This window comes from Sinohyriopsis cumingii, chromosome 14, assembly GCF_028554795.1.
Source record: "Sinohyriopsis cumingii isolate HCF-2022 chromosome 14, ASM2855479v2, whole genome shotgun sequence".
NCBI classification, from domain to species: Eukaryota; Metazoa; Mollusca; class Bivalvia; order Unionida; family Unionidae; genus Sinohyriopsis; species Sinohyriopsis cumingii.
In genome coordinates, this window is record NC_142974.1 from 40,797,806 (window position 1) to 40,815,065 (window position 17,260).

The 17,260-nt window shown below is 34.5% G+C and overlaps 1 protein-coding gene across 1 annotated transcript in view; it reads left to right on the plus strand.

Annotated features, from left to right (window-relative positions):
- LOC149783618 (phosphatidylserine synthase 1-like) overlaps positions 1 to 17,260 on the plus strand; it is a 92,975-nt gene that overhangs the window by 58,329 nt on the left and 17,386 nt on the right. Inside the window, exons 7-11 of the mRNA XM_089931869.1 lie at positions 1,001 to 1,060; positions 3,013 to 3,094; positions 8,332 to 8,444; positions 10,380 to 10,445; positions 14,899 to 14,998. Coding sequence (XP_089787995.1) covers positions 1,001 to 1,060; positions 3,013 to 3,094; positions 8,332 to 8,444; positions 10,380 to 10,445; positions 14,899 to 14,998 — 421 coding nt within the window. The remainder of the gene's footprint in view (positions 1 to 1,000; positions 1,061 to 3,012; positions 3,095 to 8,331; positions 8,445 to 10,379; positions 10,446 to 14,898; positions 14,999 to 17,260) is intronic.

The window sequence follows — 17,260 nt, forward strand, 5'->3', positions numbered from 1 at the left end:
TAGAAAATGATTTACTTAAACACATCGACACATGCTAAGAAATTTAAAAAATGACATTTTTCCAAAAAAGTGTCAAAAATTTGATTTTGGCTTTGGCCTGAATATCTTGTACAAAATTCCATTTGTCCACCACATTGACACATGTAAAATATTTGATTAAAGGATCATAAATATCACCAACAGTCAAGATTAATTTGTATTAAAATATGACTAAAAATTTTTTTAAATTATTCTTTTAAATGATGATGTCATTTTAATATCACTAAATTTGTAACAAGATTACTTGGGAATTTCTGTATGTTTCTTGCTGACAGAAACTACTGAAGTACTGGTACAGGTGTACAGGACACCTCTACTTACTATAATCATCAGACCTGTACATGTTTGGCCATTCATTGCCCTTAACACTATTAGTTACTTTTATTTGGGTAGGAGTGGGATGTAGAAAACACAAAAGTAGAACACTGTGACACATATTTCATGGTTAATTGTTTTGACATTTGTTTGGGATAGGCATCTTCAGATAATGACATCAGTACAAGGTTGCACAATGATCTATAAAAAAAATATTGACACTTGTGCATTCACATGTCAGACAATTCACTGAGCATCAAGGCAACAAGGGCAATAACTCTTACAATTGCCCACGAGACAGACATCATTTAACAAATCAACAATTTCACAAAAAGGTTTATGTGGTATTGAAAGAAAACAGAAAATGTTCATTTTTCATTTGCTGATAGAAAATTGATCACATTTGACTGATAGAAAATTGATCATGTTAGGATAGAAAATTGATCACATTTGACTGATAGAAAATTGATCACGTTAGGACAGAAAATTGATCACATTTGACTGATAGAAAATTGATCACATTAGGATAGAAAATTGATCACATTTGGCTGATAGAAAATTGATCACATTAACATTATCATGTATTATAGTTTCAATTGTATCATTGCCTTCAGACATTAAAGTATTTTCTATCACTTTTCCATAGGGACATACATTCTACAACAGGAAAGATCAGGAGAGCGCTGCTGCAGTTCACTCCAGCAAGGTAAGATGAATAATGAATATACAGGACAGGTAGTTGCAGAAAATTCACTTGTCCCACCTACAATTTCACATGACCCGAAATTTCAGTCTATTGCCAACATTTAGTGAGATATATATGTTGCAACCCATAGAAGAAGAAAATAGAACTAATGTACAACATATTAATTTTTGAAAGGGGCTTATTTTCTGTTTTTATTGTCAGAGGTATCTTGTAAATTACACTCTAGTACAGTAGCAGCCGAACTTGTATTAAGAATGGACAGGAATTTACTGTAATTCAGACTATCCAGAACATTACAGTTAGTTTAAGTACATGCATTAGACTAGTGACCCAGATGTAACACTTGTTATTCACAATTCTTTTCATTCATTTTTTAAAAACAATTTTATCCATTTTTCCATTCATCGTTATATCTGTCATTCAAACTTTTTTCTCAGGATCATTGACGTTATTATAATTTGTTACACTTGTTAGACTAGAGATCCAATTTCAGTAGTTTTTGTTTTTGGTTAGATGGGTGCTAAATCCTCCCTACATATGGCATGGTGTCCATTCCTTGTTACCAGCTATAGTGTGTATTACTAAAAACAGTAACAGACTTTATGCCATAATTAAAATTAGCAACAGATTACTATATTAAGGTGTTTTATTTCAAGAGAAGTAACTCATCTGTGGGTCAATGTTTTGACTAGATAGTAGTTTTTCTCTTGGACATTGTTCTACTGGTGGTGTTAACTAATGCAATAGAAAATGCTTTTAAAAGGAAATAAACTCTAAACTTTCAAATAAGGATGGCCCAGTATTTATGAAATTCAGAACATAAGTTTGATAATATATGAATTAAATCTTCCAAATGTCATGAATTTTTATTTATGAGCAAGATCATCTTAATGAAATTCAGCACAGAAGTAATTCTAATATTGCATGAAATATAATCAGGTTTACATTTCCATGTTTTCCAACCCATGCTGTATGCTATTTAGACTCACAGGGTTGAGTTCTTCCTCTTTCAAAATTTTGAAAGCTAAAGAAGTCATTAAGTTTCAGAATATATGATGCGTAGTTTCAGTTAAAGCATATTTTTAAAATGTGAAAAATAAAGCCCCTTAGGGATTGAAATATGTTTGGAGAAAATGTATAGCCACATTCTATCATAAGTAAGCTATGTGTAGTGTGGCAATTAACAATCAGAACTTCTTTACTAAGTCATGTTTATTTGTTTGCATGTATTTGCATTTTTTTTCTGATATTGATTTTAATTGAACATAAATATATTGTTAAATCCATGTTTAAGTTTTTAAATTTATTTGCAGAGAATTATTTAGACACATTTATTACAATCGATAGTCATAAATATTTTTTTAAGCTATTTTGATATTTTTGGCAAAATTAAATTTGAATTTTGTTAGTATTACCATTTTAATGTTTCTGAAAATTTGTCATTGTTTTCTTGTTACATGCATTGTGTATAATTTATGGTATTTCATACATTCTGCACCAATAAGACGTTAAAAAATTTGTATTCTGTATTTCGACTTTTTAAAAAAGCATGCTTTTCTCCTGAGACTACAAGTACAAAAAAAAACATGGCTTTATCTCACAAAACCCACTGAATTACAGTTTCAGTTTGTATGAAAAGCCATGTGACCTAGTAGACCACAAATTATTTTCATCTCTGAAGTTTATAATTTTCATGCATGAGAAAGAGACTTTTAATTACGTCTTTGTCCTGGAAGGAATTGTTAAAGGCCTGTAGCGAAATAGATATGCTATGTAATGCTTATTAGCTTTAGCAGGACCACATCGGTGTCTTTTTTTCTTTTGATATCAGCTATTGTTAAAACATTCTGAATGATTGTATATTTATTTTCGTATTTGAAATTGTATTGTCTCTGAAATTTAGCTGTGAGACAGGACAGGCTGAATTAATTTTAAAATTGTCTCCTTTCCAGCTGGACCCATGTGAGATGGCTTGATCCCTACTCGTCCTACATGAGATGTTTTGCTGTTGCTATTCTCATATTTGTGTGGCTGGTAGGACAAATCTTTTGGGGCTTTTTCACACACAAATTAAAGTGTCAAGATTTTTAACCATGTAGCACAGAGTTTTGCCTTGTGGCCACTTGGTTACAAGTTTTGTGGGGACATAACAAAAACATAGATTGACATAGTTCCAAAATCAAGGATCTCAATTGCAAGAATATTCTTAAAGAACAAAATATAAATTGTCTGAATTTCCATTTCTCTGAACTAAATGTTTAGGATACTTAATCACATATGGCTATTAAAAATGGCTGGGCATTCAAATTTGGAATGAAGCTAAATAAAATATGCTTTTTTAAATATGAAGTTATTATGCTTTTAAACTAAAATAGATGTTTGATTTAGCATGGACATGTATCATCAACACACACATGCCCATGTAATTAAAACCAAAAAGAATTTTAATGAAAAAAGCTATGTTTCTCTCTTTAAAATCCAAGTAACAGTGGAATACATTATTAACATGATGTTGACTATGCTGGTCATTGGAGGGTTCAAAAGTGATTATCATTAGTGATCATTGTTGCACTATTGAGAAACTGGATGGAAATGTTGTCCCAGTGTTCCTGAAAGACCTTGTTGAATTTTGATCAGGATTGAAAATGCTTTGTTTGTGTCTGCCTTGATGCAGTGTTTCATTACTATGGTGACAGATGTCATATAATCCAGGATGACTAATGTCAGATTTGGAGTTTACAGTAAAAGCCCTTGTTTCTACACTTCACAGAGTCAAACAGCGTCAATGAAGAGTTCTAAAATTTAGTTCTACTAGCTTTGTGGATGACTGATCCATTTAGTTCTACGAGCTTTGTGGATGACTGATCCATTTAGTTCTACTAGCTTTGTGGATGACTCATCCATTTAGTTCTGCTGGCTTTGTGAATGACTCATCCATTTAGTTCTGCTGGCTTTGTGGATGACTCATCCATCTAGTTCTACTAGCTTTGTGGTTGACTCATCCATTTAGTTCTACTAGCTCAATGGATGACTAATCCTTTTAGTTCTGCTAGCTTTGTGGATGACTCATCCATTTAGTTCTGCTGGCTTTGTGGATGACTCATCCATTTAGTTCTACTAGCTTTGTGGTTGACTCATCCATTTAGTTCTACTAGCTCAATGGATGACTAATCCTTTTAGTTCTGCTAGCTTTGTGGATGACTCTTCATTTAAATCTACTAGCTTTGTGGATGACTTATCCATTTAATTCTGCTAGCTTTGTGGATGACTCATCCATTTAGTTCTGCCAACTTTGTGGATGACTCATCCATTTAGTTCTACTAGCTTTGTGCATGACTCATCCATTTAATTCTGGCTTTGTGGATGACTCATCCATTCAGTTCTACTGGCTTTGTGGGTGACTAATCCATTTAGTTCTACTAGCTTTGTGGATGACTCATCCATTTAGTTCTGCTGACTTTGTGGATGACTCATCCATTTAGTTCTGCTGACTTTGTGGATGACTCATTCATTTAGTTCTACTGACTTTGTGGATGACTCATCCGTTTAGTTCTACTAGCTTTGTGGATGACTGATCCATTTATTTCTACTAGCTTTGTGGATGACTCATCCATTTAGTTCTGCTGGCTTTGTGGATGACTCATCCATTTAGTTCTACTAGCTTTGTGGATGACTCGTCTATTTAGTTCTACTGGTTTTGTGGATGACTCATCCATTTAGTTCTGCTGACTTTGTGGATGACTCATCCATTTAGTTCTGCTGACTTTGTGGATGACTCATCCATTCCTGAGCCTCAGCTGTGTTTCAGCATTTTGTGCTAAAAAATGAATCACATTTCTACATTGCTCCACTTTCAACTTTCAAAATAATGTGTGGATTGTACAACTTTGAGAAATCCCGGAATTTGAGTTTCCCATAAAATGTCCTTGAATTTATCCTAGAAAAGCCCTTGAATTTGTGAGGAAACTCCTTGAAGTTTTGTTTACTTAATTCCTTAATGTTATTTGAGTCATAAAAAAATGGTAAAACCAGACAAATATTGTTATTTATGTTTTTACAGATATAAAGATTATATATATACATAAAATGGGATAAAACAGATGCATGAAATGGTACATGACACATATAGTTACCATATGGAGTAGCTTCCCTTTTTGCTGTAGTGGTGTGTTAGTTTTTTTTCCAAAACATTAGTTGCATGTTCTCTTTTTCCTCTAGTTTTTTGTACATATTAATGCACAGAGTAACAATTTCCACAAGAAGAAACAAGCAACTGTCTAGAATGTTCAAGTCATGTACCTGCAATTGCATAAAACATCTGACATAAGAGAAACATTGCCACAAATCAAGACCTAAGCATTAATCTTAAAAATGCATGCTTCAACATTGCCACTGATCTAGCCATTATTTATTAATAGAACTAGCTTCAACATTGCCACTGATCTAGCCATTATTCATTAATAGAGTTAGCTTCAACATTGCCACTGATCTAGCCATTATTCATTAATAGAGCTAGGTTCAACATTGCCACTGATCTAGCCATTATTCATTAATAGAGCTAGCTTCAACATTGCCACTGATCTGGCCATTACTCATTAATAGAGCTAGCTTCAACATTGCCACTGATCTGGTCATTATTCATTAATAGAACTAGCTTCAACATTGCCACTGATCTAGCCATTATTCATTAAAGAACTAGCTTCAACATTGCCACTGATCTAGCCATTATTCATTAATAGAACTAGCTTCAACATTGCCACTGATCTAGCCATTATTCATTAATAGAGCTAGCTTCAACATTGCCACTGATCTAGCCATTATTCGTTAATAGAGCTAGCTTCAACATTGCCACTGATCTAGCCATTACTCATTAATAGAACTAGCTTAAACATTGCCATTGATCTTGCCATTATTCATTAATAGAGCTAGCTTCAACATTGCCACTGATCTAGCCATTATTCATTAATAGAACTAGCTTAAACATTGCCACTGATCAGGATCTGGTCATTAGTTATTAATAGATGTGGCTTAATCATTGCAACTGATCACGACTTTCCCAATATTCATTAATTAAGCTGGTTTAAACATTGCCACTGATCATAACCCATCCATTAATCATTAATTAAGCTGGCCTAAATATTGCCACTGATCATAACCCAGCCATTAATCATTAATTAAGCTGGTTTAAACATTGCCACTGATCACACGGACAACTCTGATGGCCTGTTGTTTACAATGTCCACCTTGGATGCGGTAGGTTGATGGTTTGAACCCCAGCTGAGTCATAATAAAGACTTATTTAAAAAAATGGCACTCACAGCTGCCTTACTTGGTGCTCAGCATTAAGAGTTTAGTGTTAGGACTGGTCAGCCTGGTGTCAGGGTAATGTGACTGGGTGAGACATGATGCCACATGTCTTCGGCATGATGCCCCAATGACAGACATCACTTTAAACTGTCACACAGTGGACATAGTAGTGATAAGACTGAAATTTATTTACAGCGACGTTAATATTCCAAAAACAGAAACACAATTGCCACTGATCAAACCTTGCCATTAATTGTTCATTAATCTGGCTTGAAAATTATCATGCAAGGCAATGAAGTGTAATAGCTTATGTTTCTTCAAGTTCCATCTCTGATTGACCAGACTTATAGCAAATTGAGCTGTTCCACTTCTGTACATTACCAATGCAAAATAGCTTAATGGGCTTTCCAACAATAATATTTAGAAGATTAGCTTTCACAGAATCACCCTTGTATTATCAATCAGTTTAGTAATCTTTGAAAAGATGTTTGTCTTATTGCCATTACTTTTTTAGTTGTCTTTATTGCCATTACTTTTTTAGTCGTTGCTTTAAGAACTGTGTAAAGTGCCCAGTGATGATAGTTTTCAGTGAATATTAAGTGAAGTGATGCAAATCATGACTGTTTACTGTTTAGCAGTTATAGGATAAATGTATATATCATAGCTTCAAGAAATGTCTTTTTCTCATTTTAAGTTTTCACAAGATTTACTGAAAAATTATGTGGGTTTTATTGTTAACATGACATGGTAGATGGATGCATAGGAGAAAAAACATTTGACAGGTTAATCAGACATCTAGTGCACTCCAGCTTAACATGAAGAAAGATGCCAATGATCCCATGGGTCGAAGTTATCAGATCATGTGCACTTTCAGAGGGCACTGCTTGTTTATTTGTTTATTTACTTAATGTTTATTTATTACATTAATACAGTTATGAACTTTTTACCTGCACTTCCTTTAAGTTATTTGACTGGTAGTTCTCTCTGATAATCAATTATTTTTAATTCTCATCATATGTTCTTATTCAGTGTAAAACCCAGATATGCTGGCACATTATGTGATGTCAAATCGGGGCAGTGTTGTTGTTTTTTCTCTAGTGATTAATCTTAACAAACAACACCTATAATCTGCTGGCACATTTTGTGATGTCAGCACATTGAGAGGTGTCAGTACATTGAGTGATGTCAAATCAGTACATATTTGTTCTGCTGATTAGTACTAATAAACAACAGCCTGAGCTGCTGGCACATTATGTAATATCAAATCAGAGTCAGTGTTTGTTCTACTGATTTGTCCTAACAAACAACAGCCTGAGCTGCTGGCACATTATGTAATATCAAATCAGAGTCGGTGTTTGTTCTACTGATTTGTCCTAACAAACAGTAGCCTGAGCTGCTGGCACATTAATAATAATAATAATAATAATGAGGACTTTGTATAGCACCTAATCTTTAGAAGCTTTACAACATTAGACAATACCTATAAGATAAAAAACATATAATAATATTATTACAAAAACAAACACCATGAAATTAGAAATATGTAATATCAAATCAGAGTCCGTGTTTGTTTTACTGATTCGTCCTAAAAAACTGCATAGACCCTAATCTGATGTCACATCATGCAATGTCATTATGGTCAGTGTGTTTGTTCTACTAATTAGTCCTAACAAATTGAAATGGAGCTAATCTGATGTCACATTATGCAACAAAAGATCTTAGACTTTACTGTTTACAGTTGGATCTAATTTGTAGGATATTTTATTATAGATCAACATGTCTTCTTAGTTTTGTTCTTACCTTGTGATCAGTGCAAAATGACATCTGTCAGTAATTTCCTATAGTCATTGTTCAGACATTCCTCAGGGCTTGTCATGTAATTATTGCACATTCTTTCTCATCCAACTTTAAAATTAGTATGTGATCTTGGGTTTGTTTGCCTTTGCTTTGTTCTTTTTTTTCAGACATCTGAATTGAACACATTCTTCCTGAAACATATATTTGAGATACCCCCAGCACACTCCATAAACATCATAAGATTATTCCTGATCAGTGTCATATCTGCCCCATCAATAAGGTGAGCTGCCTCACAGTGTCCGTCTCTCCCTCATATATGAATGTCTCTATTATTTATGAAGTTCTTATATATATATATATATATATATATATATACACACACACACATAAGAAAGCATATGTACATGTATTGAAAAGGATGAAAAGTATCTGGTTTATTAGCTACAATCTATGCAATAGATTTAAGAACAATTACATTTGAGGAAACCAAAAAAGGTTATAAGTTTGTAAGTTACTTGATTTAACAATAATTTGGGTCAAATTTGATTTTTTTGCATTGAGACAAAATTTGGAAGAGTTATATCCTCTTGTTGACTAGGAACATTGTTCTTCTGTTACATCATATTAATTTTGGGCATCTATGCCAAGGTTTGCACATACTTAGAAAACATGGAAATGCTAATTTCATGCCAGTCTTTGATGTGTATTTTGGGCATCTATGCCAAGGTTTGCACATACTTAGAAAACATGGAAATGCTAATTTCATGCCAGTCTTTGATGTGTTAAGTTACCAGCTCACAGACAGGCAATTCAGGATTTGAAACTGATAAACTTAAAACTACATGCATGATAGCTGTCATGTGATATGCAGTAAATACATCACACTGTTTTTTATAAGATTGACACGATTGCAACCCAAGGTTTGATTCTTTAATTAAAATTATATTGAGAAAATACTGTTAGAAGACACAAGATTTTGATTTCAGTTCAGTGTTTTATACTTAGAAATATCGGACACCTATGCATTTTGTGTTATTCCAACATATATAGAACATGTGTATTTATTGTTGTCCCTTAATACAGAACATGTGTATTTATTATTTTCCCTTAATACAGAACATGTGTATTTATTGTTGTCCCTTAATACAGAACATGTATATTTATTGTTGTCCCTTAATACAGAACATGTGTATTTATTGTTGTCCCTTAATACAGAACATGGTATGCAATAAGTGTTATACTGTAATATGCAGCAGATATGTATTTAGTGATATTTTGTAATATTTAAGAAAAATGATGTGCATTTAATACACTTGTTACACTTGCTATTGCTCTGTTTGAATCACTTAAATTTGTACAAAAATGGTAGGCCCCTTATTGTTGTGTTTGGCCCCTCCCCCCACCCCTTCATATTCAGTGAGGGCAAGTGTACCAAATCCTGTATGTAACTTCTTGGTAGCTAGGTGCTTGCCTATACAGATTATACACAAATCTGTGTGCAAACAAGTTCAAATCTCAGCTCAACCATTGTAAGTATGTGAAAAAAGCTTTCCATTAGCTTCCCGTACATCAGTGGTTCTTCTCGGTTTTACTTCTAGCGCATCCTGTGCTGAAGTAGAACATTGAACCCACAAAAACCAAAACTCATATTTAGATAAATACGTGCCATCTTGACTTGCTTATTTAGTCGTCCAACTGCAAACTGCACTGATTGAGATCTGCCATTGCATAATGCACCATCAGATCTGGGGACCTCGCAACTAGTTAAGACTAAATAGCAGAACAAACAACTTAGACTTTGATCTGCCTGTGCATTATGTGATGGCAGATCAGGGTCTATGTTATTTGGATTGGACTTACAAGTGAATATGTATGGTAAGTCTGATATTTGTCATCAAAATTTTATTTGAAATCAGGTTTAAATGATGATAATTAAATGTTTTGTTAAGTGAGGAAGACAAGAGTCTTATAAGACTGCACATTTCTTGTGTGTTGTATAAAACAATCTCAAATATTAAACTGTTTTATAACATGACATTAAATACAGTGAGTTTTTGTTTGAAACTTTCTAAAAAGTTTGTTTTGATAAGTTGAATGAATTGGAATGCCAGGTGTCTTTTATGCAACATTTGGCTTAATATAATGGATTTGTGCAAGCTCATGTGATATATGTTCCACAAACTAAATTTGCATTTATCTCTCTTTTCTTATTCAGGCAATATTTCATTTATGTGACAGACACGAGATGTAAAAGGGTCGGAACACAGTGTTGGATGTTCTGGTATGCAAAATTTTATCCTATTATTTTTTTTAAGATCAATAAGTATGCTACAATAAAAACAGTACAACCATTGAAATGGGATACCATCAAGAAATAGTTTGGGATAGCAGATATTGTAATGTAATGGTTTTAACTTAATTTGTAAATATAGTTATTTTTCTAAGTTTTGCAGTTAATATTTTGTGAGTCGGGTTGATTTTCCAAAGGTTTATTTTTAGCTCAACTGGGTATATATTATGAAAGCTTTTGGGATATCAACTTGGGTTTTCACCAGAGGAATTTTTATGATGTCTGCTTGGCTGTAAATAAAAACAGTGCCAATCTGAAATTCAGTAAGATCACTTTGGCAGCTATTGTGGCAAGCTTGTCACTGAATGGAAAGTTATATCACCATGTGGTTTTCATGATATCCAATTGGCCTTGAACTAAAATGTCCTTCTTAAAAATCTTGCTATTGTTATTTGTCCTAGATGTCAAAATATGATTTTCACCATGTGAGATCCAGTTGAAGCCAAGTGAAAGTAGAGCTTATATGACATTCAATATGGCAGCTATCTTAAAAATATAGTTGCTATTTCTTCTCAGTGGAAACTCATATCGACATTGGGTTTTCACCAAAAGGCTTGTTATCATATCTAGTTAGTTAAAAATGAAAATGGTGCTGATCTGACCTTGACCTCAGAGGTCATTATGGTGGTCATTGAAGATGCTTATATTGCTACTCCAAGATAGATGGTTGTATCGAAATGAGGTTTTCATCAAAGGAGTTGTGATGCTTATTTGGACCTAAATGAAAATGTGCAAATCCAGCATCCAATATGACCATTATGGTGTGGCCATTGATTGACTGATTGATTGATTGGATTTGCGTCACATGCACCCAGAAGGGCATGTGGCCAGCTTGAAAATCTTTTTATTTCTTCTTCTGTAAAATGGATGGTTATATTCACTTAGAGATGTGACCAGAAAACTTTCAATGATGTCTTATTGGTCCTAAATTTAAATTGTGCCCGTCTTATATCCATTATGTCTGCCCAGTTCCATGCAGTTATTGTTGTTGTTGTTTATGGCAAGGGTGACTGAGGTCATGGTGCGCTATGTGATGGAATTTATCAATCTCTGTTGTTCTGTTTCATTTTCAGCATTTGTAACATCCATCCACATTATAGTCAAATCCATCTTCGTCTGCTTCAATCACTGCTATTATTTCTTTTAACTTATTGTCATCTAATTGTTCAAAATGCTCCGCAGAAAATTGCAGTGAAAAATCACCGTAATCATCCATTTTGCACGACTATGTAGCACCAAGTTGTAAACTATGCATTTCAATCAAAGAATATTTGAAAAGGTATAAAAAAGGGTATAATTTTAATTGCTGGATAAAAAATTCAAAAGATGAAACAATTGTTTCACAATGACACGTCTGCAATGTTTATATTGCAGACAGTACAAAAACCATAAGTAGTCCCAGAATTTATTGATGTGTACACAATTCCAGATCAGTATCACATGACCATTCACAGCCAGTCGTATTGCAGAAAATATTTAATTTATAAATATTGGAATTACATGTATTTAGGTATGAGGTGGGGGAAAGAGCCACACCCCTCACACATTTATGCACCCAATTTATGCTAGTTAGTTCAGTGTTCAAGGGCAAAAAGGCCCATTCAGATTGTTTGCTGAATTAGAGGGAAATGAACCAGCACACTCCTTATGGTTCTGTATATTTGCAATATAAGATGTATGGTTTGATTGGACAATACCCTTATGAGTCACCCTAGTTCCATGCTTCACAAGGTACCTATTTACTAGACAAGTGGGAATCTACCCACACACTTGTCTTTGCTTGTCTGAGAACAGAAAGGTGGAAAAGTGCTTGGCTGGAGGCTCAAACATTGGCTGGAATGTTCCTGAAATGCCTGGGTGTACTGGAAATTAAATTCTGCCCAGTTATAAATTGTGGGCTGTTCCGTACTGTCAGTATGGAGTTTGCCTCCTTTGTAATTAGAGTCATGCATCATAGTTGCAAATTTTCCAACTTATATAATTCATAATTTGGAATTTTGTGTACAGTGCATACTTCTTAGGTTCTAATATTGTTTAAAAATTACAGGTCTAACTGACCATTTGAGTTTTGCTCTGCTTTGTTAGGTTTTATGGGTTTGCTGGAGCAGTGGATAAAGGATCATAGAAGGATATATTGGGGTTCTCAAAATCAGCATCATGACTAAAATGTATTTCACCAATCAAGTAAGGCTTCTTCTTTAGAAGGGCTTTTTGATGAGGATAATATGAAGACTGTCTTGAAATGATCATAAACTGCTTTCTTACTTGATCTCTTTGTTTTCCAGGATTAATCAGGTCGGCAACTGTCATATTCATTTGGTCATTGATTGTCAAACAGTCCTCAGGGTCTTCTTAGGCCCCAACCTATCTGAAGCATATTAGTGGTGCCATCATAACCAAACATTCTACATTTCCCTTCCATAATTGTCTAATGTTGACCACTTTGTGCCACTTGGCTTTGTTGCTTTGTCCTCCTTTATTTCCTCATAGAAGAGCCTTGTGATCATCTATGAATTGTTTCACAGATTTTTTCAATGCATAGTTCCATCAATCCCATCTGTATCCTTTGTCAATGAGGTATTTAGAGACTTGGCATAATTCACTTGAAGGTTCCTCTGATTCCTTTCTCCCTTTTATTTATTGGGGCTTTTGGTGAGGGGATTGGTGTAGTAGCTCTGGTTCTTGGTCTGGCTTGTGTTGTCCGTTATTTTTCATCACTCGGTTTCTTTCTTTCCACACTCCTTTCTATCATGCCTTGCTGCTTTGATGAAGTTGAGGGATGTGAGATGATATCAATGTAGTTATTGATATTGTTCCAGGAGGATGTATAAGGGATGGAACATCACCGGAGGGTTAGATCTAGTGGGTAGGGATTCCTTCGTCTCGGGTTCACTTGATGTCCATTGGGTTTGCGTTGAATGCTACTTCAGCTAACTCGGCAATCTTCTCCCTTACTTTTCCTGTCTTGCTCTTCTAGTCTCTTTAGTTATTTTTTTCCCAGATCAGGAGGAGTGTAGGTCTGTTCGCCTGAGCTCTTCAGCTCCAGCCTGAAGCTATTGAAGACCAAGATCTTTCAAGGCACTGAGAGCTTGAGCGGGTATTGATTCCATCACTGGTTCCATTATTACTTCTTTCGTGCTACAATGTTCACAGTAGACTGAATGACTCTGATAGTTTTGATTCCATATTATTATGGTGTAAACTCGGATAGTGTCGCAGAATGGATGAATGGGTGGTTGGAATGCCACTTATGAAGAACATAGAGACAGTGTTCACCAAAAAAATGATTAAATGTTTATGATGAATTTACACAAAATTATTGTATAATAATAAAAAGAAAACATAAGCAGTTAAACTGTTTTTAAATGTTATTCACTGTTTTGAAAGTTCTTAGGAGTACTTTGTGGTTCCGCCATATATAGTCCATCATGCACTGAAAAATGGTATGCACCTTATGACACTACATACTTTTATGTAACTTTTATACTTTTATATAACTACTGCATTTTATACTTGTATATATAACTACATTTTATGTTCATGATGGAGAACCTGGAACTTGTGTTGTTTAAAAGACATGAAGAATATACATGTATATAATTTACTTGTACAGCATCTCAGATAAATTTTCAATACATATGATCACACATTTATGTTAAGAAAGAATAAAACACAAAATGGGTATTATCAGTGTGTCAGTCTATGTGTCTTTTGGACTATTCCTAGTTTTTGTCACTGGCTGTCCTGTACCTGAACAAAGTATTCATATCATTGTGTCAGTGAATGTGACCTTTTGTCAATTCCTAATTCTTGTCACTATTTGACAAGTAGCTGAACATTGTAATACAATTTCACTTAAAGGTGTTGGAGGATATGTTCTTCTTGTTGTTGTTGTAGGGTTTAACGCCATTTTTCAACCCACGATAGGCTATACATGGCGGCCAGTATTAATGGTGGGGGAAAACCCAAGAAAGAACCACCGACCCACTGGGAGCTACTGGCAAGCTTTCTCACATACATTGGCTGAATCTGAGACTCGAACCCATGCAGACAGAGGTGAGATAGCAGTGATCGGTAACAGAGAGTACTTTAGACCACTCTGCCACTCAGGGCCTCCTGGTCATTGTGTCTTTTGGACTATTCCTTGCTTTTATTTTTAGTTGCATGTAACTGAATATTGTATTCACTTATACATGTCAAGGTGTCTTTTGGGTTATTGCTAATGTTTGTCACTGGCTGTCATGTACATGAATATCATATTCATATAAATGTGTCACTTAATGTCTTTTTGAATATTCCTAGCTTTTGTCACTAGCTGTCCTATACCTGAACATCTGATTCAATGACTAATGAAATGTTTTGTTTATGTGCTTGTCAATTTTAGTGCCATCACATTTACAGAGGCCATCATTTGTATCAAATTTGGATCTGAGTTGTTTAAACAGACAGAGGCCATGTATGTCATAGCATGGTTTGCATCACAGGTAAGAAAAACCGGTTTCAGGCTTGTTAGAACTTAGTATATTATTATTATATTTTCTGTGTGAATAATCACAAAACACAGCAGAACATTACTGTTTAACTGCAGACATCATGTGGGATCCAGTAAGAAATCTGCTACTGCAACTTGTTACACAAGACATTTTGCTAGCCAATATCTTTGAGTATAAAATAAAAAGAGAATTTGCTTGCTATGAGTGAACAGATATACTTAATCTTGTAGTTGAAAATACTAAAGTTTTTGTCCACTGTATGAAATTTATCCATTATTTACTTGTTTCAAGTTAATATCCTCTATATAGTAGTGGAAAAGTGAACATTTGTTTATGTCAATAATTCATAAATCCATAACCCAAGTATCTGTGGTAATGTTATCAATTTCTTTAATATAAATTAAATAAGATAAAGGTACTGGTGATCCCTGTTGTTCTTTGTCTACCTCACTCACTTTCTGACCTGGTATGGGCCATTGGGTCCCACTTCTTGTAATTGTGGAATGAACACTGGCATTCCAACATTGTCCCTAGCTTTCTAGGGGATTTTTAAAAGTGCAACACAAAATATTGGGTATTGATCAACAGAAGCCATACTACTGTGCTATGTTATGCCGTGGTAAATTATAGTACAGAAGCCATAATACTGTGCTGTGTTAGGCCGTGGTAAATTATAATACAGAAGCCATAATACTATGTTGTGTTAGGCCATGGTAAATTATAATACAGAAGCTCTAGTACTATGCTGTGTTAGGCCGTGGTAAATTATAATACAGAAGCTCTAGTACTATGCTGTGTTATGCCGTGGTAAATTATAATACAGAAGCCATAATACTATGCTGTGTTAGGCCATGGTAAATTATAATACAGAAGCCATAATACTGTGCTATGTTATGCTGTGGTAAATTATAATACAGAAGCCATAATACTGTGCTGTGTTAGGCCATGGTAAATTATAATACAGAAGCCATAATACTATGTTGTGTTAGGCCATGGTAAATTATAATACAGAAGCTCTAGTACTATGCTGTGTTAGGCCGTGGTAAATTATAATACAGAAGCCATAATACTGTGCTATGTTATGCCGTGGTAAATTATAATACAGAAGCCATAATACTGTGCTGTGTTAGGCCGTGGTAAATTATAATACTGAAGCCATAATACTGTGCTGTGTTAGGCCAAGTTGAATTGTAATACTGAAGCCATAATACTGTGCTGTGTTAGGCCGTGGTAAATTATAATACAGAAGTCATAATACTGTGCTGTGTTAGGCCGTGGTAAATTATAATATAGAAGCCATAATACTGTGCTGTATTAGGCCATGGTAAATTATAATACATAAGATAATAATACTGTGCTGTGTTAGGCCGTGGTAAATTATAATACAGAAGCCATAATACTGTGCTGTGTTAGGCCAGGTTGAATTATAATACTGAAGCCATAATACTGTGCTATGTTAGGCCATGGTAATTTATATTATTATATGCTCATTTTTTTCACTGTTAACTTTACATTGTCAGAATCATTCAATATTTCCCGATACTGAACACGCGCAACAATACACATATAGCATTCACGTGAATAAAGGAACTACTTTCTATTGTAAACAATGACGCAGACTCCAGCACTTTTGATTTGTAAACAAATCATATACACTCGCATAAGAGGCTGTTTACATTGTGGTTGTTTAAATTTGTTTCTGACAATGTAAAGTTAATGGGGAAAAAAATGAGCATATATTAATGATGCCATCATGTACATGCATAAAATTACAAGTGTTCTTGATGGAACATAATGCTACAAGGCCCTAAAGGGAAACACCTAAAAGCAGATGGACTGTCTTGCTTGGCTCTCAGCATTAAGAAGTTAGTGTTAGGACTGGTCTGTCTGGTGTCAGGATAATGTGACTGGATGGGACATCATCTACATGTTTGCAGCATGATGTCCCAGTGCTAGACATCACTATAAACTGCCACACTGCAGACATCGCAGTGAAGTCTAAAATTGTTAAATCTGTATTAAGAAATTAAATCCTACATACATAAATGGATTCAGCATGGATACATGGGAAAGCCTGCCAGTAGCTTCTCATGGGTTGGTGGTTCTTCCCTGTGTTTTCCAGGGTTCTTCCTCCACCAGTTATACTGACCATCATGTATAGCCTATCTTGTGCTGAAAAATGGCATTAAACCCTAGAACAACAACAACAACATACTACTTGGATTCATGAATGGATGGATGGATGGACCTGGG